The sequence below is a fragment of the Engystomops pustulosus genome, chromosome 1, assembly GCF_040894005.1.
Source record: "Engystomops pustulosus chromosome 1, aEngPut4.maternal, whole genome shotgun sequence".
NCBI classification, from domain to species: Eukaryota; Metazoa; Chordata; class Amphibia; order Anura; family Leptodactylidae; genus Engystomops; species Engystomops pustulosus.
Genome location: NC_092411.1, coordinates 53,922,553 through 53,936,243, shown reverse-complemented (window position 1 = coordinate 53,936,243; position 13,691 = coordinate 53,922,553). Strand labels below are relative to the sequence as shown.

General features: G+C 41.6%; 1 protein-coding gene across 4 annotated transcripts in view; it reads left to right on the top strand.

Moving 5' to 3' along the window:
• The window catches only part of MCC (MCC regulator of WNT signaling pathway), a 218,623-nt gene extending 207,909 nt beyond the window's left edge, over window positions 1-10,714 (top strand). For all 4 annotated transcript variants that reach the window (XM_072140768.1, XM_072140758.1, XM_072140777.1 and 1 more), the window contains 4 exons: window positions 2,486-2,692; window positions 3,002-3,093; window positions 8,995-9,117; window positions 9,503-10,714. In XM_072140768.1, coding sequence (XP_071996869.1) covers window positions 2,486-2,692; window positions 3,002-3,093; window positions 8,995-9,117; window positions 9,503-9,683 — 603 coding nt within the window. In that variant the 3' untranslated portion in view covers window positions 9,684-10,714. The remainder of the gene's footprint in view (window positions 1-2,485; window positions 2,693-3,001; window positions 3,094-8,994; window positions 9,118-9,502) is intronic.
• Window positions 10,715-13,691: the final 2,977 nt, after the last annotated feature.

Genomic DNA, 13,691 nt, shown 5'->3' with positions numbered 1-13,691 from the left:
TGTTAAATCTTGCCGTTTATAGCTCCTCCATAGCTATATGTAAATGAGCAGAAAAGAGTCATTTATGTCCTGCAATGGTTCACTTTTAGAGGCGGGAGGGCAGTATCACTTCAGCATTCCCTGTCTTGGGGTCTATAGTACCTAGAAATGTGTTACAGGTATCATATTAAAGTTAATAATCTCAACTTTTTATTCGCATCAGGCTTGTGGTTCTGAGAGCTACAGAATGGGAGATACAGATCCCAATTATGTATTTAACTGGCTGTATCTCTGGTCATATATGTTTCAGAACCAGAAGCCTGATTTGATGTGAAAGATGCAATTCTTTTCTTTTATGTGATGCCAAGCACACATTTGTAGGTACTATAGATCCTAAAATCTGAGCAGGGATAGTACAGATATAAACAAAAACGTAATGATGCCCATTTAGTCAAATTAATATACCGTAAACTGGGACAAAACAATACTTTTATGTAGCTGTTTATTTTACACCTTTCCGCCAAGGTCCAGTGGGATTTCTATTGTGGCTGTGAGGAGGTTTAGATGGTTCTGGCTTCTTATCTGGCAGGGTATCATGACTGTTATATTAGTAGAGCAGCAGATGGGGTTGGAAGAGATTGTGGATTTCTCGTAAACGGTGCTGAATTATAGCACATGCTGCCATCAGAAATCTGAGCCCTTTTCTGTGGCTCCACACACAAGACCCACTATGCAGTATGCGATCATAATTATATGTAATAGTATAAAGAATATAATCAAACTTGACAAACTGAATTCATGCCATATAAATATGGACAGAGGAGCTCCGGGTCACGGTGTGCTTAGGAAAGAATACAAATAAGATACTAAATTACTAACACATAAATGGAAAAGGAAATGCAATAGTAAATATAATCAACTATTTATTGTCACTGCACCTGTGGTATATAATCCATTGTCCATATACGACGGTGGTATAATACAATGTAAAACGTACAATGCATCTCGGGGATTCCTTCCTCCTCTCTAACATGAATTGAATATTTACAGCAGCTGTGATACTTCCTGAGCGCATTTGTTGTAGAAACCTCCCCTATCTAATAGAGTCTTCATTATGAGCGCATCGTGGAAGTGATGTTTATTCAATAGCATTTAATAAATGTCCACGCGTCGTCTTCTGAGGACAGATTGTAATTTAGCGATAGATGTAGAACATACGCCACTCACACATTGTTTGAGTCCTTCTTCATTAGTGCAATGAAGATCATAGCTGGGAAATGTATATAGTGTAAAGTGTATATAGTAGCGCTGCCTAAAATGAGGGGGAAGGGACGGCCATAGTAGCAGGTAGGCCAAGTGTCATTACTTTACCTCTAAGGCCTGGAAAAAAATATCCACTAAGCGACAGTGTGACAATGGCTAAGGAGCAGCCTGTGATCTCCTTGCTCCCCGGGGATTATAATGAAAGCACTTGGAGCCCTGACAAATGGAGAAAGAGGCTCTCGCTCACCAGATAGATGGAAGAAGAATGAATAGAGAGACATAAATAGAGGCACTTCAGATATAGCACTTTATATATAGGTAGGCCTGCGGCTTCCTTATTAATTAATATGTCATGTCTACTACTAAAAAGAAGCTTTACACAAATGCATCCATTCACGGAGACCTCGATTCTTCAAGGATACATTTAGTTAACATGGTCCATCATAATAGATAGAAGAGGAGCATTAGGTTGAGTCATAATATAATGGGTATATGTTAACCTTGTGTATAGTAAGTCTTAAGCTTAAATATGCTCATGTACAGGAACGTGGGGCCCGGCAGACACATGGACCTGTATCTACGGTCCACACACTGTGCAGCGGACAGAATTCCTTGCATTATATCAAAATAATATACAAGAACTTCTCATCTTACAGCCGGACTGCATCGCTGGTACAGTGTCGGCACTGCAGCCTGTCCTTGTATTGTGTTTTAACGTAACGCAATGACTTCCGCCCTCTGTAACGTGTGCCGTTCTTGGGCCCAACATACGTGTCCGTATCCACAGACTGCACAGATTTGTGTATACTGTGGCACCATTTAGTAAGGTTAGCCGTGTAACCCTAGAACTATTCCTCGTTTCAATGGAAATTTGTGGAGCCAAGAGAGAGTTATTTTATTTTATGGCAGGGGGCCCTTCTAGCAGATCATGACTAAGCTCCCTATTAACCTTTCCATGGTAGGTTACTGAAGCGTACATTTACTCTATGGATTTGTATGTCTGTAATGATGCTCATTGACGCTGCACATGTCTGACGACAGAGATTGAATGACATGCACGTAAAGTGCAAGAAGACATTGCAGATTCAGATTCTCCTGCTATTACATGTGACAAATGGAGTGGCAAGCCCTTGTCTCACTGTAACTCATATGGCAGATTACTAAACTCCTTCCATCAATGTACAGATTGTTCACTTATTGCTGTGACCCATGCGATCACCTTGTGCTTGTCTTTTGTTGTCAGGAAGAAATGGCTGAGCTGAAAGCGCAGTTATACCTTCTGGAGAAAGAGAAGAAAGCCATGGAGCTTAAACTGAGCACTCGAGATGCCCAGGAACAGGCCTACCTTGTGCACATCGAGCACCTCAAGTCTGAAGTGGAAGAGCAGAAGGAGCAGAGAATGCGCTCACTCAGCTCTACCAGCAGCAGTGGCAAGGACAAGATGGCAAAGGTGGGGCATCAGCTTAACTTTTAGGATATTTCCAAGAAAAAGGAAATTTTTATCTTAATTAACCACAAATGTACATAAATACATGATAAGACTGGCACAACACAATGGACACTACAGCTCGATACTGGTATACATCTCCAGGATCTATAGAATACTGCGGTGTATAATGTTTTACATGAGACCAATGCACTACAGTACTATCACATATGTTATTTCATACATGTAAGCTCTAGAAATGTCATGATTTGATTGTAGTACCTAAATAGGGATCAATGTAAACGGAAACGCTGTTCCATATTTATCCCTTAGGACTCCATAGATGGAACATCTTTGTCACTGTCTGATCTGAGAACATATAATGATGCTGAACTAGCAACAGAGCTCACAAGTGCACTGAAAAGGTAAGAGCCGGCATAGTTATACTAGACTAGTTGTGGATGTGTCTGCTATTGAAGTATTTCAGTTGTGCAGGAAGTAAATGTTGAATGGGTTGTCTGTCTGGTGAAGGGATTTAGAATAGTTTATTTGGGGGTTACTTAGAGGGGAGTTTCAGGAGGGAATAACATGCTGATTGGTAAGGGTTGCAGTAGTGGGCCCCCTAAAGAAAAGAGAATGGGGGTCTGTTATACCCCAATAAAGAGCAGCTGGTTGCACCTGTGTTTGCTTCTCTATTCATTTGGGGCACGGTGGATATCCTCTACCCTATGGACAGGGAGTAACCCTTTTAACTTTTTCATCTCCAATATTACCATTGCAGTGCTTTATGCGCCTCACTGGTCTTTACTTTCCTCCTTTGCAATACACAGATTCAGTGGTCCTCTGAATAGTAATTTTCTATCTCCAGTGGGATTAGGAAAAAGGCGCCCGAAGTGTGGCGATTGAGGAGGAGTTTGGTGTTACCTACTCTGCATTTTTAACCCATCATGAGCGCTTTTAAAAGGAAATATTAACAAAATCAAGCATGATAAATCATCATCTTACTAATCTTCTTATAATTTGTTATCCATGGCCTCCTTCCTTCTAAAATCAACGTTTAAAATTATGCTAATGAGTGCTACAGGGGGTGATAGAGGAGCTGCAGCTTCACAGGCTGTCACACTATCTTGCCCTGCTCCCTCAGCACTCCCCCTTCCTCTGCATGATGTAATCTCACTTCTACAGAGGAGTTTTCAGCACACAATGGGAGGGGAAAGTGCCCCTGCACAATATAACAGCATGTGAATCTGCAACATGGTGCGGATCCGGTAACACCTATAGCAGTGTTGGCGAACCTATGGCACGGGTGCCAGAGGTGGCACCCAGAGCCTTTTCTTTGGGCACTCAGGCCATCGTCCAAGGACAGAGATCACCAAACACTGAAACTTCCTGCAGTCCCAGCGCTGATTTAAAGCAACACTTTATTAGCTGTTTGGCACTGCAGGGAAAGTATGAAGGTGTTGACAGAAGTGCTTTATCTTTGGAAGTCCTCCTTCTAGAACCACCAGTATTCTTGTACAGAGAGACCCTGGAGGGAGGCTACAGTCAACTGTATTGGTGGCCTCAGATGGCCGATACAATTGAAAGATGTGGAAGAACGGGTAGCAATAAGTTACTGTATAAAATGCCATGTTGGCACTTCACGGTAAATAATTGGATTTTGGTTGTAGTTTGGGCACTCGGTCTGTAAAAGGTTTACCATCGCTGACCTATAGAGTCCTTCAGACTCATTAGCATATGTATAACAGTTCATTTTAGAAGGAAGGAGGCCATGGATAACATATGTAAGACTGTCAGAGTCACAGTGTCTGGATCTAGGAGTAACTGCCTCTGGTTTATCATGCTTAATTTTGATGGTAGATATCTTTAAAATAAATTCCGGCTAGACAGTCTTTTTCAGCTAAATTTGAAAATACCTTGAAGGTGACATTAGACGTCCTGGGCAACACAACATACATATTCCTATTGTCCACATTACAAAAATACTATACTCTGGAAATGCTCCTAATCTGGTACATTACTATACATTGGCCTGTGGGTATTTGTCGGATCATTTGTGCAGATCCTGTGCGGATTTGGTGCACCTGCAATACATTTGAGTATACGTGTATACACCTGCAATACATACGAGAATACGTGTTGAGTTCTCGCATTAGTTAAAATATCTGATAAAGCTCATCTTAAGGCTCATCATGTGATCATAGTCCTATACTAACATTGCTGTCAGATCCACCACGAGGCTCAGCCACTGATCTGCAGTCCTTATACCATGTTTCCTAAGACCTTCAGGCTTATTGAGGAGTATGGACGGCAGGATCATGAAGAACTGTGGTTGCATATGAAACAGGGAATCAGATTTCATGAAATCTGTGTTGCTCATCATAACTTATAACTAGTAATGCACATGTTCTGTGCTGGCGCTTTATCTCATGGATTTGCTGTTGCATTTATGGTTATTATGTGGACACATCAGAGAGATTGGCCAGTGCTGACAGCAGTTGTATTACATGGGACAGAGCCTTTAATCATATCGCATCTACCTCTGCATTGTCTATTACACGTGTGAGGTAATGCAATGAACAGCGAGATGACAAGAGTCTCCAGTGGAAGCGCAACATCTGCTTCTGCCGTTCTGCTCTGCGAGGAGCTGGCAAGTCATATAGAGATGTTTACACTTGTCTTCTATGTCACGGCTTTATGATGTCTGCTACACGCTGCGAGGATTTGCCACATTGAAAATCCTGGCTTTTTATCAAATCGTGTGAGTGAAGTGTCATAATTCATGACTATAGGCAGAGCTCGTAGCTACATGTGTATTTCTACAGTGTCCTTAGTTTATTTATAGTCCATCATTGTCGAAAGCTGAATCCTAGCTGAGCCTAGCGCTGGGTTGTTGCTTTTCTGGCCCCTGTACCATCATGAAATCTACCCACAGTCACATCTGTTTCTGCTTAAATGACCGTGGACTGGTGGTAAGAATTATTGCAAAAGTCTGCAAACAACACTTCAATGTGAAGGCAATAAATTTACGCTTTTATAGTCAAACCAGGAGTAAAATGCTTAAATGGATTTTCATATTTAAAAAAAATTTAAATAGAGAACCTCAAGTCTCTGAGTGACGAAGCATGGCAAATCCACTATCTTATTCAATCCCCCTAGAAATAGTCTGGGAGCTTTAGCAACTATAATCACTGCTAGCAATGTCTGTCTATGAGTTTGCTTTGCACTTTAAGCAGCTGGGAAGGGACACTGCCCCTGTGGCTCACTGCTCCCCCTCTCCTCTCCATAGAGATTCCATGTAATATGACTTTTCAGGGATGTTCTGTCTAGCATCCCCAGAAATAGTCCAAAGCATATTGGCAAGAAAAGGATTGAAAATGATAGTCAATGTAAGAGGAACTATAGTCAGTAGAAGCAGCACTCATGGTGCTGTGCCTACGGACTTTTCTGTGGATACTTGAAGACTGTGTGTGAAAGCCTTGCACCCTCAGATCCACATGCAGTGTTCGTAATCTCGGCTCTACTGTGAAATATATAAGATATATTACACATCTTTTACATGTCTCTTGTGCTCCTGATTTATGCAAAATCTGGTGAAAAGTTTGTGACCATTAACGCAAGAAAGGTCTGCAATCCCAAATGTAGTTAGGTACAAAATAAACCATAGGAAGCAAAGGTCACATATGTCCTGATAGATGGACATGGATAAAATAATAACATTAGAATGGCCATCAACAGTACATTAATAGTCACAGAGTAAATTTGGCCATCCAGTGGGTTCATGGAGTGCCTCTGCTTCCATAATGTAACAGAGAGGCGCTGCTTCTCTAACAGAGCAAAAGGTTTGACAAATGCTTATGATTAATAATTATGGTTATGTATAAAATGCTTCACATGCTGATAAGTCCCAGACATGATTCTTTAATAAAAGCGTGTCCCATGTAGTGTTACTAGGAAGAGGTTAAGGCCACCTGTGGATTTAGGCAGCATTTGTATACCTATATATTCGCCTATATGATGCCACATACATTAAGATGACTGGAATCTTCCTCTGATGTTCTACTTCTGGAACTTCTGTGTTCCGGTGTTCATCCACCCAAACCAAAAAATAAAATATTATCATTGTCTTCTGTGACCAATTCTTGTCCAATTTTTGAAAATCTATTTTTTTTAATTGTCACCAGTGTCTACATAGCAGTAGTTTATGTGCAGGGTATGTCTCCCCCTTTTCCTCTGCTCCGGTGGTGTTATACTGACAAATACTGTTATAGATTTGAAGCTTTTGCACTTTGGAGACTGAAAATACTATTTCATGTTCTCTGAAGGCAATGTAATTTGTATTTTTCTCCATCACTGAATGTTCTTCCTCTTGAATGAATAGAAGATGACATTACTGGCTTGTGCTGGCAGTCTAACATATGATAATGTCTTTACACCTTCATTCACATCTTGCATTGCTGACTATTTTATGTCTGATTCTTATAGCATCTCAAGCTGTTCCCCCAAAATATGTAAGAAGACGTTAAGGATACTTATTACCCCATATGTGTACTATGGATATATTTACCGGCCATATATATGCATATTGGGACAGAACAGCTCATAGGAGTAGACACTTTGTAGATTTAGGATCACTCGCTTGTAGGGGCAGCATTATCTATAGCCTGTGGTCCCATGAACTACAATGATGATCACCTGTCGCTGCACCCATGAACACCTGACTCTGACAGCCCCAAGACACAAACTTGCAAGACACAGAATGCAGCTATGCACCCCTGATGTATGATGTATCTGTACTGTAGTAGTATGGGAGCAGGGCTACATTTTATTATCTTCCCCAATGACATACTTAGGCTGTCTACATATAGTGAAGCCAGTGAAATGATGCTGAGGACACCGCACCCTATGTAGAATATCTTCTGTATATAGGGGTGTGGAACATACTAACACTATATGTAAATTATTGGAAGAATGACGGTAATTGGGGGCTCTTATATAGTGCGATCCTGATCTCATTACATGCTGTGCCTCTACTGGGGGGATTTACACACTGAAACATGAACTTAATTGTCTCTTCTACCTCCTATCATGATCTGGAGCAATGATAACAGTGCATCTGTCAGCTCACGCATCACCACAGCAGCCGTCTGCATTGAGCAAATGCTGTTTATGTGTCTTGTAGTGGAACACAATAAATGGTGTCTATAAATGTAATGAACTCTCCCACATGCTGCCGCCATAATGTATGTGATTAATATGATGCCAGTGTCTGCATGCTGTGCCCTCTACACATCTGCTATGATGATGGCACGGGGCCTCACCTCCCGGGTCACAGCCTGTGGTCTCCCAGGCCTATAAAACCTAATATGTTATTGGCATATTTTATTATAGGCTAATAACATTCTGAGGTATCATGAAATAACCATCATCGGGATGGAATAATGTAAACACTTTCACGTCCTGAATACTGGGGCTGCAGCAGACAAGATAGATCCTTTCAACCAAGTTTTAATTTTAGTTATTTATAGGAATTGTAGAGACGTGCTGGATACGGCTTTTAGTTTTTTATTACTACGATGTTTATATTACATTATACCTAGAGCTTGAAGCTGCAGTGCACAGATCTTTATATACAGATCTCTAATGTCCTTGCAGACGGTCAGAAGGCCAGACAGGTTCACCATGCTCTGACCCTTAGTCTGAGGGAATCGAAGGGAATCTGATTACCCCATAAACTGTGGGATCCCCCCTGGGTTATTGCAGGAGGATTGTCACTTATGTCGGAGGCTTCTGTGTGTCTGGATATATTGCAGATTCACACCAATGGTTGTCTGTCCTTGTATTATTAAATTAGAATAGTGGCCAGTCTTCACCATATACTATCCTTATTAATTCTGCCTCCTCTTCTGACTCTGGTGACTGCCGGATCACCTTAATCCGAAGGTGTTATAGGCTAATGTTAATGTGGGAAGGGCCAGAATCAATAAGGTGAGATTATTACTATTTTATTTTAAAACTTAATGAAGTTTGATGATATTTTATGATCTGGACATTCACACTAGGACCATCTCACAGCTTATACTGAGATTATTAGGCAGCAAACAGCGACATCTACTGGCCATATTGTATATGACATAGATTTACTTCTACAAAACATGATTCTAAAACCATGTGCCCTCAGTGCTGCGTATATTTGTCTGGTCTAGCCCCTGCTGTAGGTATGATCACACAGCTCAGTCACGTCATGTATATAATATGTCAATGCCAACAGGACATTATCATCGGATGGTGCACAGGACCTCTCACAAATGTTATGTTTCCTGTAGGGAAAAGAAGCTGAAGTCTCGGGCACAAGAGCTGGTGAGCGCCCTAGAAAGGCTCACAAAGAGCAGTGAGATCCGGCATCAGCAGTCGGCGGAGTTTGTCAACGACCTGAAGAGAGCGAATAGGTGAGTAACAACTGCTGTTAACATCTCATCCATAAAATGGGTTGAGATCTCTGCTTGTTCTTTCCAGTGGGCGGTGACACTTGATAAAGGGCAGGGTTCAATGTATAAGCATGTGTATAGATAGCAGTCAGCCTCTGATTAGGACCGCCCACTGGACTCCATAGTCCAGAGGGATCTGTGATTTAAATGACAAGTTCTATTGAATCTATATGTTAATCTAGATATCAGTTTGCTCAGCTCCTCCTCATCCAATACACGACACATGCAAATCAGAGTATACGTTCATTATGACAGATGCTGCATGACCATAAATAACAAAACCTCCCTAGTTTCCTGGTATTACCTGTAACATCCTATAATATTTATCGTGTGTTTTCCTGAGCAGCAACCTGGTGGCAGCTTATGAAAAGGCAAAGAAGAAACATCAGAATAAACTGAAGAAGCTGGAGTCCCAGATGATGGCGATGGTGGAGAGACACGAGACGCAGGTGCGGATGCTGAAGCAGCGGATAGCTTTACTAGAGGAGGAAAACTCCAGACCTCACACCAATGAGACATCACTGTGATCGGCCCGCAATACATTCAGCTGGGGGGGACTATACAACTACTGCTGGACATGGGCGTCCTCCTGGTGACGGCTCACATCTCTTCTGTTTGTAAGACATTGGTGTGTGCCAAACGCATGTGCACTGCCATAAGAGGAGACGCGTGGGATGCAAAAAGAATTGACCCCTCCTGAGCAGAAGTGCACCTTTGCTTCTTCACATAAGGAGTATGAAAACTTTTCTGTTACTCTTGTGGACTTGGTGCAGTCCCTACCAGCAAAAACTATAACATTCAGTTACTGGGGAGAAGATTCTCCAGTGTCTTCAACCAATACATTGAAACGCTGCATCGGCTCAGCCACACGGGTGCTCACCCTACAGCTTTAATACATTCATATAGACTGACGCTGAGGCTGATTTTCTTAGTACACTGTGAGTCAAAGTGCTTTGATTTCTTTCTTCCTGGAGCTGTCAAAATAGATTCATAGCCTATTTTTCTATGTGTTGCTTTTTAATATATTCAGAATATTGTGCCGGCCGAAGTGTAAGTCAACCACTTACATTATAATCATAGTCTGCTCTAAAAAGCAAATGCAGGCAACCCTTACTAGAGGTCAGAGGTGGAACAGGAGGACGTTGTTTGGGGATATCTTCTGCTAAGAACTCGTATATATACATTGTCCACCGTTGTGTCAAGGTTAGTGCGGACCACAGCGTTCAGTGTTTTACTTTTTCTCTTCTTGTTAGTTGCTTATTATGGGTTGGGAGTTGTGTGGAAATGGGAGACCTGTTCTGTGTGGAGGAGCGCTCATCTGTAAAATTAAGATGCACTTTAAAAGTTATTTGTCAAGGTCCTTGTTTTAGTAAGTTTTACAGATGCAGAATAATGTTTATGATCAATGCGTAAACTGCACATTCCGTCCCTAAGCCATTGACTCCACTCCGGAACTGTATAGCGTCATAGGTGTAACTACAGTGGGGAATAACTGCACCCATAGGTGACCCTGTCCTAAGCCAGTGTGTAGTAAGAGGGCAGTGCTTTTATGGGAGATGAAGTTACTGGTCAGTCTGTGTGGATAAGAATATCTCAGGACATATGACATTTTTATGTCTCGGTATGTCATTTGCTGGGAAACAAGTAACTGGAAGCAAAATAATCACCAGTCTTAATAGATTCAGTAAAGTGATATTTCCAGGTGCAGACCTTTCCAGCTGTAACTTTAATGGGAATACTGAGAAACATTTACAAAGCAAAATGCACTAAAGTCAGCTTAATTTGTGTCAAAAAATGTACACGCTCTGCCTCACATATAACTAAAAACACATAAATATGCTAATCCAAGATCGTTTGATGGACGGATTTCACGTACAGAATACTGTGATAGCACCCACCATGATATAAAATGCATTGAGCCTCCACAAAACCTCTAGACATCAACGGTGGACAGTAATCATATTGTCAGTACAGCGCCGTACAGTAATATTGTCAGTACAGCACCGTACAGTAATATTGTCAGTACAGCACCGTGCTGTAATCGCATTGTCAGTACAGCGCCGTACAGTAATCACATTGTCAGTACAGCGCCGTACGGTTATCGTATTGTCAGTACAGCGCCGTACGGTTATCGTATTGTCAGTACAGCGCCGTACGGTTATCGTATTGTCAGTACAGCGCCGTACGGTTATCGTATTGTCAGTACAGCGCCGTACGGTTATCGTATTGTCAGTACAGTGCCGTACGGTTATCGTATTGTCAGTACAGCGCGGTAAATGTATTGTCAGTACCGCGCGGTAAACGTATTGTCAGTACAACGCCGTACGGTAATCGTATTGTCAGTACAGTGCTGTACGGTAAACGTATTGTCAGTACAGTGCCACTAATCATATTCTCAGTTTGTAGCTTGTGTTCCGCAGTGAAGCGGGGAATCCATCTTGTATAACTATGATGCTTGGAGTCCTGTCCTCAGCAGTGTTTAGCCCATAAAATCCACACAGCCCGGGATTCACACGTTTTATACTCGTTGTTGGTCTTTGATGTCAATTGAGGGGCAAAAAGTGGGGCTAAAGATTTTGGCACCAAGTGTGCCATCAGTTTGTTTCTTCCAGCATAATGCAATGTGAAACATTTGGTGCATATTTAGACTGTATTAGTAAATCTGCCCCAGTGTGCCGGCTGTCACTCTGGCACCACCACCTGCCCTCTACATTAATGCCCTGTCACTATAGTTTTCCTGACCTTGTCCTGAAATGGCTTTTCTGTCCATGGTACATCTAAGAGATGTCAATGTTTTCTCTGCTTCTCTACATGAATTCTGGGCCAGTCAACTTTTTCTACTACGGGGAACTGCATGGATTTCTGCTTACAATGACTTCTGTAATGTGCTATTTTTCTACCAGTTTTCCACTCCATTGAGTGTGAGAATGTATCCTCCGACAGTCACATTTTGCGTGTTTTTTGTAACCAGTCTTGTCTACTCCCCACCATGGTCTCATTACCTTCCCAGAAAACTCCTGCTTCTGTCAGATCCTGACATTTTATTTTAATTTGATAAGAAAAATGTAAAAAAAAAAGATAATAAAAATAAACTTCATTTATTTATACAGAGCAATTTATAATACGTTTATTTTACAAATGTTCTTATATTCAGAATAAATACTTCATATGTGGAAAAAAACCCTCTGAATTCTTTGTTTATTCAACACCAAAAAATTGCAGTTTCCTTTTTTAAAAGAAAGCGGGCGATATTCTTATTACTGGAATGTTATTAGACTGTACAAGATTTATGAAATTTCCCAACATTATTTGAATAGGAAACATAATTTTTGCAGCTTCAGTCTCTATAGCGACGGTAAGTGTCTATTATCCATGAAACAACCATCTCTTTAAAGGACATCTACCATCTGATTCCCTGATGGTAGATGATTTCAGTTGCCTCTGGTTTCCAACCCTGTATCTTCTGACTTTAATGTCGGCAGACATCTTGCTTTTCTGTCTGCGCTGTGGAGCTGAGATATTCTCTGCCTCGAGACCCCTCCCCCCCTGCATTCCAGGATGAGAGCACACTGACTTCCTGCCAGCAAACATCAGCAGCAGCAAGAGGAGAGCTACAAGCAGATAAGTTCTTGGGGAGGGAGGTGTGTGTGTGTCAGATGTAGCAAGTGCTGGAGAGTGTGATTTTTTGTAATAAGCATCTTCCATAGAGTAACATGGCAAAGAAATCAGACATTGAATTAAAAAAACCTTTTGGGTTGTGGTCTTCTCAGACACGTGGTTTCACTATGTGTGTGTATATATGCAGGGTCAGCTCCAGGATGATTAAGTAGGCCCTGGCAACAAATTTTGTGGCAGAGAAAGTGCCACAGAAAAAGTTAAAGGGCTCTGAATAGTTTCTGTACCCACTGTATATATACAGTGATATTGCCATGTGTTCATGTTTTTATTGGTGTTTCATAGTGTAGTTGGACATGTTGAATATATCTTTTTCTTTGTGGTGTAGAAGATTACAGTATGTTCATTTCTTACCATGATGCAGAGCTCCAGTGCTCTGCGCTGTCAGCTCTGTGTCTTCCCTTGCACTAGATCTCTGTACAAGCAATAACACTGATTGTGTGTCCCTGATTGGCTGGGCTGTTCCTGCAGGTTTATGTGGATGCCCTCAGGGCTCTGGCCTTACTGCCTTGAGCTGATGTCCAACCAGCAAGTCCCACCCACTTGAGAAGCTGAAAGGATTTTACAGATAGCTTACAGCCTCATATATCTATCAGCCCTAAGAGAAACCAGCAGCATGATATGGGTATGGTTGGAGTTGTTGTCAAAGGCTCTCTCCAGCTGTGCTAAACTATTTTTTGTCACTAACTTTCATATTTTAATCAGCCCTTCTTATAAAATCATATTCAGCTTCTCCTGAAGTGGGTGGCACTTCCTGGTTGTGAAATCAGCTCAGGGCACTGAGGCCAGAGGACTGAGGGTATTCAAACGAATCAGGACAGCATATTTGTAATTGGACGACATGCTTGTGACATCACTCA